We start from the raw sequence: 15,584 nt of genomic DNA on the forward strand, positions 1-15,584 counted from the left end.
GGGTTGTTCACCTTCAATGTACAAATCTTATGAAACCACTAACAATGCTCTCAATGTGTTAGAAAAATCATTTTCCATAACAAAAAGTAAAAATGCCATTTTAAAAGCTAATTTCTATACCTATTAACTCCTTCTCCTGTCTCTCTGACCAGTTTTCTGAAGTGATGGGAGTGGCCTATTTTGAACCTGACACACCAAGAACTTCCTATATGATGACATCATCATGCCCAGGCTTTGCCCTTACTTGTTTCCTATTGGATGTTGATACTGCCCTCTTCCTAGTAATTTATTGGGTGCTTGTGAACTGTAACCAGTCACATAATTTGAATGGTCATTGGTTGATTACTCAATTGTAATGGCAGAGGTTCACAGACGCAGCATATAAACAAACCTGCTTTGTAACAAACAATCACACAGCCATGCAGACAAATACTGCAGAAAAGGAAGGAGCAACATTGTTTGGCAACCTTTGGCATTAAGCATAATGTCAGTTATTTACAAAATTGCAACAAAAACCAGCACTGACTTGCTTAGAAACGTATGTAACTTACACATCTAGCAGGGACAGTAGGGCTGCCACCTCACCCTTTTAAAACCAAACACATATGAAATCCACAGGCTGCATGGCTAATTATCAACTCATTTAGATGCTGCAGACTGAACTGATTTCTGTGCAGCCATGTATCATGCATCTAAATGAATTGCTAATTAGCCATGCAGGCTGTGGATTTCATATGTGTTTGGTTTTAAAAGGGTGAGGTGGCAGCCCTAAGTGACAGGCAGAGCAGTGATGAGGGCAGGTACATTTTTTGAACATTTTGTGCGCTCTCCCGGGGGGGGGGGGGTAATTTACCTAGGAAAACGATACCTTTTTTAAGTGTTCCACTTCTGGAACAAGATTTAGAGCTCTAAATACCAAAAAATTAAAAAGTTATATTTTTCATGATATAGGGATCTATACCAGAAAAATATTTTACCTTTTTTATGAGGTAAATACACAAAATAATACATGGACCCCCCCCCCAAAAAAAAATAATAATATATTTCTGGAAAGTACAAGTGTCATCTCCCATAGTAGCCATTATAATCCAATAATTCAATTTTTTTTTATTTTTCCTGTGTAATAATAAAACAGTCGCTTGTACTTGATCCCAACTAAGATATAATTAATCCTTATTGGAAGCAAAACCAGCCTATTGGCTTTATTAAGTGTTTACACCATTTTCTAGCACTAAGATCCAAATTACAGAAAGATCTGCTATCCGGAAGACCCCAGGTCGCAAGCATTCTGTATAACAGATGCCATACCTGTACCTTGTACTTGATCCCAACTAAGATATAATTAATCCTTATTGGAAGCAAAACCATCCTATTGGGTTTATTTAATGTTTACATGATTTTCTAGTAGACTTAAGGTATGAAGATCCAAATTATGGAAAGATCCATTATCCAGAAAACTCCTGGTCCCAAGCACCTTGATCCCCCCATCTGCACAGTTGAAGTCTCTGCAGCACATAGCCCACACTCCCCCTCCCTCTCACAAACTTGTAACAGTTTCTCTTCAGTACCTGAATGCTGCTCAAATTCCCCAGCACAGCCAGCACAGGAAGCAGTGGCAGATTGACAGCAGACATAGCCAATAGGAGTTAAGTTAGCTGCCAGTACAATGTGTGATGTCATATAAGGAAGAGGAAGTGAACACTGTAGTGTTTTTGGGGGTCAGTGACCCCCTCCCAGCACAGGGTCTGTGTGGAACTGAAGGATTAGTACAGGGACACTTCTGAGGTGAATATCTCTTGAACTGTACTTTTTCTCTTAACTATTTCTATGGAAAAGTTTGTTCTATTCATGTGAACTGTTAGATTTGTCAATTTGTTACAAAGGTGAACAACCCCTTTAAGTAGAATGTAGATGCAGTCAGACATGATGCTGTGGCTGGTTGGCGGAATGTTTCTGATTGCATAGCTTATGCACAGATTAAAGAAAATCTCTGAGTAAAACTCTTTATGTTTATTGATTCTTATTTGTGTTTCAGCAGGAGTTGCCTCCTGACAAGTCATGCACCTAAGACTAATTTCATACTGAGTAAAAGATGACTCTCTTAATTAAATATTGTTACTACTAGTTTTTAATTCAACGGAGCTGCTGGTGCCCATGAGTTATTGCAACGGCATTGTCTTTAATTACAGAAATGCAGCATAAGGTTTACTGGCTCAGAAAATTAGTACAGGGTATCATCAGTTAAGTATAACTAATTCATGAAAAAGAACATCTCATCTTGTCAACCTGTTTTTTAAAAGTAATTTTCTTTGTGTTTCCCTGTTACACACTTTATTCACACCTTCTAAAATATTTTTACCCTTAAATCTATGTGGTTGTTCAGGAGATGGAATTCCCTGCTTATGCAGGAATGAGTTCCTTTTCAATACCAAGACATCCAGCAACATCTTATTTGAAGTGACATCTTGACCCCACTCAGCAGCAAATCCTTCTGTTCATCTTTGCAAAGAGAAAAGTGAGAAAAGGGATTTCTCACATTACATTTGAAATAACTCATAATTGTTTAATCAAAAAAATATTAAGTTCACACAACCTCTTTCAGGAAACCAGAATTCTTGTTTTTATGCATTTCATCAATATTAGCACAATCACCTCCTCCAACAGATTTTATTTTCTTTACTCGATGCTGATACCCACTTTACATATCTATGCCAGTGCTTTTTACATATCTTATTCCCAACCCCCTCTGAGATGGCTAAGTTCAAGACAGATTTTAGTCGATTTTTTTTACTCCATCACTCTGCGACTCACTGGGAACAAACTGGCCCTCCCATTCTCTGATGAATAGAGTTGGTCTCAAACTCAAATTTAATTACAGAAAGAATGTTTGCTAATCTCCAACAAAGCTTTAGAGTCAAATGATAAAATCCTGTGCCAAATTTCACTTTCTTGCTGAAGTTAACACATTTTTGTCAAGATCATGTTTAGCTGTGCTTGAGGCAAGGAAATGTAGTGCGAAATAATTTAATTTTTTAGTTCTTTAGGTGGAATTAGAAATTTTCCCAAGATAAAACTTGTATGACATGAATAAAGTGCCCTTTTTTCATTTTTGTATTGCATTGATTAAATTAACATTATACTTACAGAGTGAGTCTTCTTTCTAGATTGACTGAGTGAGTAACTTATTAAAGGTCAAGTTGTATTTTTCCTAACAAATATTAGTTTTCAGCAGTCGTTTCAGTAAAAATTTTAATTTTTCAGGTTAAGATTTATTATGGCCCAAGATGCAAAAAGCCCAAATCCGAAAATACTCCAGCTAAAACCGGTGTCATTTAGAAGTCAATGGCAGAGTTTCCTTAAACCATTTGAATATATTTTTAGCCTTCATGATTTTCAGGTTTTTTTTTGGTGGTTTGCGCTCGATCAATCAGAGTTTTTGAGTCCCCCCCCGATGGCATTGATTGGAGTTTTGTACATTCTAGTTTTTTCATAAATAAGCAAACATTTGAGCTGTGAGTTTATTCGAGGTAGGAAAAACCCTCACAAACGTGACAAAATCGATCTTTGATAACTAACCCCCTTAATGTGACAAGCAACCACAAAAAACAAGATTTACAATAAAATTATGAATTGTCTTTAGTTACATAAGCTTCTTCTAAGTAGAAAATCATTGAAGCTATGATTCAATTTCATTTCAAGAATTTACTTGAGAAATGATTAATTAGCCTTAGATTATTTTTGGCTGCACATTACACTGGATGGATCTTCTGTTGGTTAGTATAGGTTAAATAATTAAAGCAGGTGTCTGGTTGGCCAGGGTTGCTACCATCTTGCTAATTAGCACTCATTTTAAAAAATGAAGATCCAGATATTAAAAAGTCAGTTGCAGAGCTGAAATATTTTCAATCAAAAATACATTTGACTTGTGCATGCCAGCTGAACTGAAATTCAAATAAAAAAATAATCTGTATTGTAGCATATCATTGGTATGAAAAATCCTAAAAATACATATTTGGGGCATTTCTACTCATAGTATCATAATGCTATGTTGCACCCTTATGGCCTTTAGAATTTTTCCACCCACCAAGCAATACACATAGTGCTTGCACCTGGAGCTGGTTCAGGGCAGTTTCACTCTGCACCCTTCTTCCAGTTGCACTGTTACAGACACAAGGGAACCCTATATTAAATACTTGGCCCAGGGCAGACTTGATAATAGTATTATAGTTCATGTGCCACCCCTTCCGTATGCTGACCTGGCTTTACCAGCATATGAGCAGAATATGCTTTGCTCCTTGAAAACTTTAAAGGGACACTATCATCAACAATTTTAATGTGTGCCTCAGTATTTTATATGCCTGATGTGTTTAGCATAGTATTTTAGAAATAAAAATAGTCCTTTACTTAAATTTGAAAAATATTTTCATAGTTTGCATTGTCTTCTCTATATTTTCCATACAGCCTTTTTATCTGCTCAACTTAGAAGAGAGGGAGACGTACAGTTGCTAGGATTTTCAAAACAGAATTTCAATTGGCATAGGGTAGGCAACTGTGTAGTGTGAGCTTCCAGTATCCTGGCCCTACTTGCCCATTTAATACAGTTGACAAAAGTTACATTCTCGCTTTGCCTGTCAATTAGTCGTTCTAAAATATACTGCATATTTGCACAATATAAAATAATATTAAGAATCAATGCCCATTCCATTCAAATTGTATTCTATAAAACAATTGCAAGTCTGAGATTTGGAAAGATTTTAAATAATACATATTCTGTTTGTGGTTTGTCCATCCCAAATACTGAATAATCAAGTCAGAAAAAAACTTCTGGCTTTCATATGCTGCCCACACAGTCTGCAAACTGCTCTCTGTCCTCTACATAGTTATTTGAAATGTAATTAGACATCCACCATTGGACTAATTGCTAATTATTCAAGTGAAGTTTATGAGAGCAACCACTGACTGCTTAGACAACCCAAACAGAAAATGGGACAATGGAAAAAAAAATCTACTGAATTTATTCCTATTATCCCTTAAAAAGCACAGATTAGTTGAGTTGATGCTCCTCAGTTATGAATGCAGAATTATCCCCCCTCTGTCACTTGTAAATACCTAATTTTTCTACCGACATCAAAATAATTCAGACACCATGACAATTCATGAATCTCAATTACTCAATTTTTTACAGCTCAATAAAATTTGCTAAGAGGAAAAAAAAATCTTTTAACACTCTAAATATCACAGCCAAATAGTTTAGGCTCATTTACTATGGGGGCAGGGGCACTGTTGGCATGAGGCGAATTGAGAAGGTGACCTCGGTCGGCAGTGCCAAACAATTTGTCAGGGGCAGCAGAAAGCTGCTCTTGATCACTTTAAGAGCCAAATTTCCATTTTGAAACCAGAAATTCAGCTCTTCTAGTGCAAGAGAGTGCAATTGTGCTCTCTGCACTAGCAACGCCACCTTAGGTGGCTCCTGACATAGCATGCCTATAGGTACAAATATTTAATTTAAATAGGGTTGTATATGTAACACAGGGACTACTGGCTCTGCATACTATATGTCCAAAACATGGACATCATCAAAAGTGTTTCTTTAAAGACACTCACCATGTGTATGAGGAGGCTCAGGTGCTCTGCCCCGAGCCTTCAGCTTCAGGCAGCGGACATCACTGTATTGTTTGTAGGGTAGGCACTCAAAGAGCAGATCCTCCAGGCAGTTGTAGTTAAAAAAAAGTGTTTATTGAATTCCAAGTATGGATTACAGCCTTAAGCGTTTCGTTTTCTCACAACACTTAATCATAGGCCCTGGCATGTCCCCCTACCTTACTTGTATATACAAGTAAGGTAGGAGCAACAGAGTAGAGTCCTGTGTGCAACCAATTTTTGAAACCTGAACCCGACCCTGTCCTCGACAGGCATCTTGCACACGGACCTGCAACCCACTTACCTGCCAGTCAACCCTGACCTGCTACAACACTTAAAAGGAAAACTATGCCCCCCAAACAATGTAGGTCTCTATAAAAATAAATTGCATAAAACAGCTCATGTAAAACCCTGCTTCATGTAAATCAACCATTTTTATAATAATACACTTTTTTAGTAGTATGTGCCATTAGGTAATCATAAATAGAAAATTGCCATTTTAGAAAATAAGGGCTGCCCCCTGGAATCGTAAGATTCACTGTGCACACAAACAAACCAAACAAAATATACTTCTTAGGTCACATGAGCCAATTAACAGACAGATTTGGGTCTTTTGCTTCCCACTTCTTACAGTTGTAGTATTTCTGGTCAGGTGATCTCTGAGGCAGCACACAGACCATCACGAAATGGTGTCTCAGTAAAAAATGTAAAAGGGCAATATTTATTTAAATCTGTTATATCTGTTGCTTAAAGGGGACCTGTCACCCAAACAAATTATTCAAAATCCTATTATCACATTACCGTATATACTCGAGTATAAGCCGAGTTTTTCAGCATCCAAAATGTGCTGAAAAAGTCTACCTCGGCTTATACTCGGGTCAGCGGGCAGTAGCTGAGATTGCAGTCACTTTTAATCATTCCTATACCAACAGTTCATTTGGGGAGAGACTGCAATATCCCACAATGCCCTCTGTTGGTTATATGAAAGAATAACAGGGCACCCTCTGTTGGTTATATGAAAGAATAACAGTGACTGCAATATCACACAGCGCCATCTGTTGGTTATATGAAAGAATAACAGTGCGCTCTCTGTTGGTTATATGAAAGATTAACAGTGACTGCAATATCACACAGCGCCCTCTGTTGGTTATATGAAAGAATAACAGTGCACCCTCTGTTGGTTATATGAAAGAATAACAGTGACTGCAATTTCACACAGCGCCCTCTGTTGGTTATATTAAAGAATAACAGTGACTGCAATGTCACACAGGACCCTCTGTTGGTTATATGAAAGAATAACAGTGCGCCCTCTGTTGGTTATATGAAAGAATAACAGTGACTGCAATATCACACAGCACCCTCTGTTGGTTATATGAAAGAATAACAGTGACTGCAATATCACACAGCGCCATCTGTTGGTTGTATGAAAGAATAACAGTGACTGCAATATCACACAGTGCCCTGTGTTGGTTATATGAAAGATTAACAGTGACTGCAATATCACACAGCGCCCTCTGTTGGTTATAATAAAGAATAACAGTGACTGCAATATCACACAGCGCCCTCTGTTGGTTATATTAAAGAATAACAGTGACTGCAATATCACACAGCGCCCTCTGTTGGTTATATGAAGGATTAACAGTGATGGCAATATCACACAGCACCCTCTGCACATGGTAGTGGGACAGTGGGACAATGCACACAGTAATCCGTTTGGCAATTCTCTGTCACCATCAACTTTGCAAAGAAGTCCGGTTGATTGCTGGGGGGGTCGCTTTGGCAGAATGTGCTCTGCTGGGAGACAGGGATGTAGTTGTGTCTAGGCTTATACTAGAGTCAATAGTTTTCCCAGTTTTCGTAGGTAAAATTAGGTAACTCGGCTTATACTCAGGTCGGCTTATACTTGAGTATATACGGTAGTCAAGCAAAATTAACTTTAATTGGACTATATAAATTATTTGAATTTTGTTTCCATCAGTCTGGGAATTCATAATTATAGCAAGCAGGCAGGAGCCATTTTGTGGACACTGTTATTAAGTCAAGCCTTGCATCATCTCAGAATCTTGTTTATGCACCAGAATGGGGGACCCGATGTCCATCCCCATGCACTGGCTACACAATTAAATGGTGAAGATAACAGGGGAATGTGGAATGTGGGGAGAGCAGTGACATCTAGTAAGTGCTGAATGGAAAGTAATTGCCTGCCCAGCCTCTATGCCTAAGGCATAGAGTTGGGGCAGGCAACAATTGATTGACAGCTGAGATTTTTAAATGAGTTTACATCTATGAAGGCTTTAATAAAAAATAGAAATTAGATTTCATGTTTAATTTGAAAAGGACTTTTATTATACAGATTTTTGTGTCTGGGTGACAAGTCCACTTTAAGTATTCATTTTGGGGGTATAGTTTTCCTTTAAGAGTGCTTTAAGAGTGGCTTGAATGATTTCTTGGACAGACATAATATCAAAGGCTATTGTGATACAAAACTCTATAGTTAGTATAGGTATGGGTATATAAAATTTATGTGAAAGTAGAGAGGGGTGTTTGTATGGATGCTGTATTTGGAGGGGTTGAACTTGATGGACTTTGTCTTTTTTCAACCCAATTTAACTATGTAACTATGTAACACTCAAATTGTGTAATTGCTAAAAAATAGACATCAAAATCGACTACATGGTTTTTTTTGTTTTTTTTTTAGTTGAGACAATTCGCAGTATTGTCTATGGCAGGGTTTTTTTAGTGATTTGAAGCTGGGGCAAAACGCAGACAACAGATAAAACCACGTTTCAAATTCCCATAGTATAAATATCCTCCTTCATCTAGCTTTTGTGTTAATTGATGTAAAGTACTTGCCAATGGAAAGACTTTACTTGCAATAGGTAAAGAAAAGATGAATGGTGAAGTTCCTTCCTGATTTTTAATAATATTGGCCTTGCTTATGTCCATTATATAAGCATTTCCACAATGTTAGCCCCAAATGTCTTGCACTTTGAATTATGTGATTAGACTGTAGGCCTAGTTCCTCTAAAGTATGGCTTATTTGATTGTCTGCGGCATAAAAAAGGAATTCCCAAGAGTACTTGAAAGAAAATTACAGCCTTTTATTTGGTGTATTGGATTTAAAAGAAGATAATGGCCAAACTCGCACACCCAGGCCTTAAAAGCTCCGCCAGGTGCTCAATTGCTTGGAAGGATCGGCACCCTCCTCAAACGGCAAAAGAAGAAAGCAAATGGCACTCACAGCATATTCAAGCAGGATAAACCTTGCGTATGTTTATTTGCACACGATGCAACGTTTCGGGGTGGTCCCCTTTGTCAAGCTTGACAAAGGGGACCACCCCGAAACGTTGCATCGTGTGCAAATAAACATACGCAAGGTTTATCCTGCTTGAATATGCTGTGAGTGCCATTTGCTTTCTGTATTGGATTTAAAGCCATTGCTTTCCTTGTGTTGTAAGATGGCAATCAAACGTTACATATTTGGAATGTTTTATTTTTTCTTGCACATCAAGGCTACATTATTGAAAGGCAAATAAAACTAAATAGGAACAAAAAACTATTTTATTCTAAGCCCCACCATGTGTAATGTTTGTTTGATAAAGTAATTGATTAGGTCACACAATTAAACCGATTTGTCTGGCATCCAATTTGAGCATATCAGAGGAATCCCCGCTGCGAGTTAAAGTATATTAAATAATCTTCAGAATGTTGACAAAGACTCTTAGAAATCCTGTAGGAACGTGTGTGTTTGTTCAAAACATGTTAAGTTTTTCTAAAGATTTTGCCAGTCAGTTGGGAAAAAGAAAAAAAAACCTCTGCTAATCTTGTCTCACTGAGCAGCTGGGTTTGTGCAATAGCCTTTTCCTTCTTGGAGGGGTTAATTAGCCTTCTTTTAAACGGTGGCCTATTTAGCTGTAGATCTTGCATGATTCAGCCAGGGCTGGCTGTACAAAAGAGGAACCATTAACAGGCGGGTGTGTCCAACTGCTTAATTAGCCAGAATAAAAAGGTCCTTTGTCATACAAGCATCTGTTGTTCACAACACACCTGACAGCCGAATTAAGCAAGGATGACTAGATAGAAATGTTATACATATTTCCTAAATAAATGCATTATTTGCTAGCATCTACCCAGCATCTGGAAGTGGATTCCCTGTGATAAATGTGAGCTGCACAGAAACAACATGGAACACTAATAACACTAAATTAGCCATGCGAGAAATGAAAATAAAGTGGTTGGTCCTGGGCCCACCGCTCACTCATTTTCTTTGATTTCGTTGAGACAAAAACTTTACATTTCTAAGAATAGTTTAATTTTTAGCCTTGAATACTGGCAGTCTGAGAATCTGGGAGTTGGCCCAGAATGCTGTTTGGATATGTTAAAACTCAACCATTAGGTCCAAATGATGGAAAAAAAAGAGAATTACTCTCCTGAACATGCCTTAGCATTTTAATTGATCCTCTGCAAAATCCCTCTGCTAAATCGATCACTTATAAAGAATCTCTAGGAGAATATTTAACTAAAGTGCTTGACAGCTTTTCACAGAGGGGCATGAAAGAGCCAACTATTTAGTCATTTCTCAGATTGTTTGCTAAATGGAGATTAGATGTGAATGCTAATGATAAGTGTGTGAAACACATCTCCTTTTTTATTCTTATGCAACCTGTGAAATATTTGCATGTTACACATGCCCCATCTGCTGCTTTATTACAGTAGCAAACTGATCTCATCCAAATCTTTTCAAATTTTCTTTTGACTTTCCTTCAACTTTTATTTGAGAGCCATACTTAAGTCAGCATATTGGGACACCATGTCATAGCAAGGCGCATGAAAATGTGATTATTCAACAGATATTGCATACCTAATTGAAAAGGACATTGTATGGGCCAGTCATGGGTATTCCTTAATTTTAACAAGGAAACTCAAAAATATGAAGCATGTAGTAAAGCCATGCAAACATACAACATTTTACTGTTGCATTAGAGTGATGTTTGCTCTTCATGGTAGTCTTGGTAGCCCCCAAAACACAAGTAATATAAGTTTGTGCAACTTAGTTATTAATCTTGTGCAAACAATTTGTTTTCTCTATCTGCAAATACAGTTATTTATTTACTCATTCTACATAAGGCAGAGGTGTTGCAGAATTCAGGGACTAGGAGAGGAGTATAAGCAACAGCATAGCTCTGGACCCACAACATTCTAACTAGGTTCAATGTGATAGGCTGCACTGTGCTGTCACAACCCAGAATTTCTCCAGTGAGTGATTATTCATTGATGTTAATGGGGGAGCTACATTTACAGATTTCCCATGTGACATTTTCTGGGAAACAGTCCTCCAGCAACTTACCCATGTCATCTAAGTGTTGCAAAGAAAGGACACATATGCACTATACATAGTCCCTAATACAGAAGACAAGTGGTCATCTTAATTGTCTAATTATGTAGTAGCCAAAAAAGCAGGGTACACATTTGTAGATAGTCCAAACCTCTAGGCCTCGTTATCGAGCTTCAACTTGTTGATGTCGAACCACTTCTTGTGCTTAGGTCAATTTGCATATGGCGGGTAAAGTTGCATGGAGGTCTTTATTATAAAAGTTGGTGCAAATGCTTGAAGTTACCACTTTTTATTACAAATGTCCAGGGAACCTTAATAAAGACAAGATCATTTATATAATGCCCTACACGTGAGCCTACTGTAAAATGAATATGTTAGGAAATGTCTGGAGAAAACCGGTTCCCCAAAAAAATTTGTTAGGACTTTTGCAGGCAATCCTGCTTCAAAAAAAAAAAGGAAAAGTCGCCAGTGTTTTTGTGACTTTAATGGGTATCTGTATCTTTATTGGGTATCTGTATCTATTGCTTGCATAAAAGAATTGTTTAAAAGTTGACCTTTGAATCATATATATCTAAATGGCTATTTGCGTTACAGGCATTTTATTAATAGCTGATTATATGGGCAATATTGTACACTCTACACCCCAGTGCTGATACTAGACATGCACCGAATCCTTTATTTTAGGATTCGGCCTGATCCTGAAACCTTCATGAAATATTTAGCCAAATCCCAAACCAAATCCAAAGGAAGGGCAATGAGAACTGCGCACTCAAATTTTTTGGACTTTTTGTTGCGTAGAAATCAAACAGGCACTTGGATTGGGCTGAGTTCTGGATCTGCATCCCTAGTTGATATTATTGTTGAGCATGTGATAAAAGAATGTAAAAAAAACTGTGTGCCATGTAAGCCTCCTGGTAGGCCATAAACTCCATGTAAATACCCTTTGGAATCATTTTTATCATCGTCACTGCAATTTGATTGTTTCAAGCACTCATCTAAGAGCCACAGTCAGTGGTGGTTGGGCAAGTTTTGTTAAAATGTTGTGAATTAGCTGATCTAATATGAGCAGAGAGAAAGCAAATTGGTCAAAAATAATTGTTTTCTTAAATAGCACTCTATGGGAAATGGTATTCATGTATTTTAAATCTTTCTGGGTAATGAGTTTCTGCATTGAAACCTGTATTCTGTTAGTGGCTTATTTTAGTTGCCATGTTTCGCAAACCACATCAGAGCTTAAAAATGTGCTTTTAACAATACCTTGCCTATATGCACACACACACACACTGTGTGCATATATTATGCATTACTTTGATGCAAATACACAACTAAAATACAGTTCTCTTCCTAAATGCAGAAACTACAATGCAGACGGCCGAAACAGTGTCGGACACGGGATCGACAGTGACTTTGCAGACATCTGTGGCAGGTCAAGCAGCGGTTCCTACACAGGTGGTACAGCAGGTTCCAGTACAGCAACAGGTAAGGGTTCATGGATGCATCCATTAAGAGAGGTGATTTACCTTTAAGTTAACTTTTGGTATGTTATATAATGGCCATTTCTAAACAACTTTTCAATCGGTCTTCGTTAATTCATTTTTGAAAGCTTTTGAATTATTTGCCTTTCTCTTCTGATTCTTTTCAGTTTTCAAACAGGGGCCACCGACCCCATCTGAAAAACAAGCACCTTCTTGAAAGGTGTACCTAGACCTACTTATTACTGTGTCTTGGTGTGATGCAAATAACTTGCAAATGTAACTGTTCCTATAGATCTGCTATCTATTGCAGTTTCTGTTGGTCAGTAGGAACTTGTCTACAAACATTGGCTTTAATGTAGCTATTTTATGTTTGAGAGCATACTACCATTCCAATCCCCATAATAAAATGCATGAAGTTTGTCCAGGTGTAGTAACCCATAGCAACCTATAAGAGGTCTTATTTTGAACAGGTGATAAGTAAATGCTTCCTTCTAATTGGTTGTCAAATGTGACTAGACCTGTAATAAACTTTGTCCTTACAGCATAACATGGTGGGGTTTCCAATGAATTCTTTCTACCTACTTGTAATATTTTACTTATATCTGCAGTTTGGATCACAGTATGGGAAAGCATTATTTCTACAGTGCTACAGACAACATTCTTGTGTTCTGTACTTTCCACAGTTTTGCTTTGTAACCCTTGTTATAAAATTATAGTAAAGTACTGTCTGAAAATTTCACTGCAAGTCACCAGTTTGTATACTTACAGATTTTCTTGTAATTCTACAACTGCATGCATAATTCTAATGCTATCTAAGCAAAAATGAGCAGTGTACAAAACTAGTGTTACAAGGCGACATTTCAAAGATCTAAGAGCTCCTCTCTCGCCTCCTCTTCCAATCTCTGATACACTCTCTCCTGCACTTACCCACCTATTTAATCTTTCACTCTCTACTGGTACTTTTCCATCCTTATACAAACAAGCACTAATCACTCCTATCCTCAAAAAACCTTCCCTTGATCCCAGCTCTCCTGCTAACTATCGTCCGGTTTCCCTTCTTTCATTCACATACAAATTACTAGAAAGGCTTGTTTACAAACGCCTGATCCAGCATTTCACTCACAACTCCCTTCTCGACCCCCTGCAATCTGGCTTCGGCCCATCACACTCAACTGAAACTGCACTCAACCAAAGTAACCAATGATCTTCTACGGAGTCTAAAGTTCACTATTCCATACTCATCCTTCTAGATCTCTCTGCAGCCTTTGACACAGTTGACCACATACTCCTCCTAGACATTCTATTCTCAGCTGGCATTCGTGACATTGCTCTTAAATGGTTTACATCTTATCTGCCTGACCGTTCCTTTAATGTTGCCTTCTCTAACTCTACTTCTACTACATTCCCTCTCTCTGTCGGAGTTGCTCAAGGCTCTGTTCTAGGCCCCCTGCTGTTCTACCTCTATACAACTTCGCTAGGAAAACTTATTCATCAAGTCATTTGGACTTCAGTATCACCTTTATGCTGACACCCAACTCTACTTGTCTACTCCTGATCTTTCTAATTCTGTCCTTTCCCAAGTTACAGATTGTCTCTCAGCTGTCTCCTCCTGGATGTCACAGCGCCACCTGAAACTGAACCTCTCAAAAACGGAACTCATTATATTTCCTTCAAGATCTTCCCCTGTCCCTCAGATATCACTCACAGTAAACAACACCACCTTTCATTCCACCACACAGGCACGCTGCCTAGGAGTTATCCTAGACTCACATCTGTCTTTTTCACCACACATTCAAACACTTACAAAATCTTGTCATATTCAACTGCACAACATTGCCCGAATACGACCATATCACAGTTCAGAATCAACTAAAACACTTGATTCAGTCGCTCATCATCTCCCGCCTTGATTACTGCAACCTACTCCTTGCAGGTATTCCAACAAGTCACCTTTCACAACTCCAATCTGTTCTAAATGCGGCTGCTAGACTCATTCATCTATCTTGCGCTCAACATCAGCTGCTCCCATATGCATGTCACTTCACTGGCTCCCAATCTCCTCTAGCAACAAATTCAAATTACTAACACTCACTTTCAAGGCCCTTAATAATGAAGCCCCTACCTATATTTCATCTTTGATCTCCAAATACACTCCTTCACGCAACCTTCGCTCTGCTTCTGATCTTCGCCTCACTTCTCATGCTCATCACCTCTGCCCATTCTCGTCTACAAGACTTCTCTTGGGCTTTTGCTTTTCTCTGCAACTCTCTGCCTCGAGCTGTCAGACTTTCTCCTTCCTTCCAAACTTTCAAACGCTCCTTAAAGACCCACCTGTTTAAAGAAGCTTATTCAATGTACCTTAATTAATCAATCATTGCTGTATCATAAATTACAAAATTGTTTCTAAAATCCTAATGTCTCGATTGTACCCTAACCTTTACTTTGTAAACTCTAATTTGTAGTGCCCTCTAATCCTATTGTACTCTGTAACCCTTGTTTGTTATGCACCATTTATTCCCTGTTTGTTATAACTAAGGTAAAACACTGCGTATCTTGTCGGCGCTATATAAATAAATGATGATGATGAGCAGGGACTGGCACATGAATTATTCTTCATGCTGTCGGTGTGGACAAAGAACACTGCTTATCATTGTTCAGAAATCCAATAGTGTGACATTTCCAAATGCCTGAGAGGTGCCTGATAAATGTGAATGAACTATCACAGTCCTTTGATTGTTTTAATCAATTTCAATCCAAGGAGGAGAGCCTTCCCTATTATTTTGTCTTGTTCTGTTTGCAATTGGTTTCATCTTAAATTATTTTTGCAAGTTTTTTTTTTTATAACAAAAGTTTTCTGAGTATTGATAATTTTCTCTTACTTCAGAAAGATATATTTTTATTATTTTTTTTTTACTTTTTCCGTTGAGTTGTATTCAGATTGTTCACCAGAAATAAAGCCTTTTTTTAATTTGCTTTCCTTTTTTTATTTTTTACAGTTTTTCCAAAATCTAAGTTTAAAGTGGACCCGTCACCCAAACAAATTATTAAAAATCCTATTTTATCACATTAGTCAAGCAAAATGAACTTTAATTACACTATATAAATTATTTGAATCTTGTTTCCTTCAGTCTAGG

At 37.8% G+C, this 15,584-nt stretch overlaps 1 protein-coding gene across 8 annotated transcripts in view; it reads left to right on the top strand.

Annotated features, from left to right (window-relative positions):
- Positions 1-15,584, top strand: part of rfx3.L (regulatory factor X3 L homeolog) — a 178,748-nt gene that overhangs the window by 96,649 nt on the left and 66,515 nt on the right. For all 8 annotated transcript variants that reach the window (XM_018258400.2, XM_041564092.1, XM_018258432.2 and 5 more), the window contains one exon: positions 12,330-12,454. In XM_018258400.2, the coding sequence (XP_018113889.1) occupies positions 12,330-12,454 (125 nt within the window). The remainder of the gene's footprint in view (positions 1-12,329; positions 12,455-15,584) is intronic.

The sequence above is a fragment of the Xenopus laevis genome, chromosome 1L (genome assembly GCF_017654675.1).
Source record: "Xenopus laevis strain J_2021 chromosome 1L, Xenopus_laevis_v10.1, whole genome shotgun sequence".
Taxonomy (NCBI): domain Eukaryota; kingdom Metazoa; phylum Chordata; class Amphibia; order Anura; family Pipidae; genus Xenopus; species Xenopus laevis.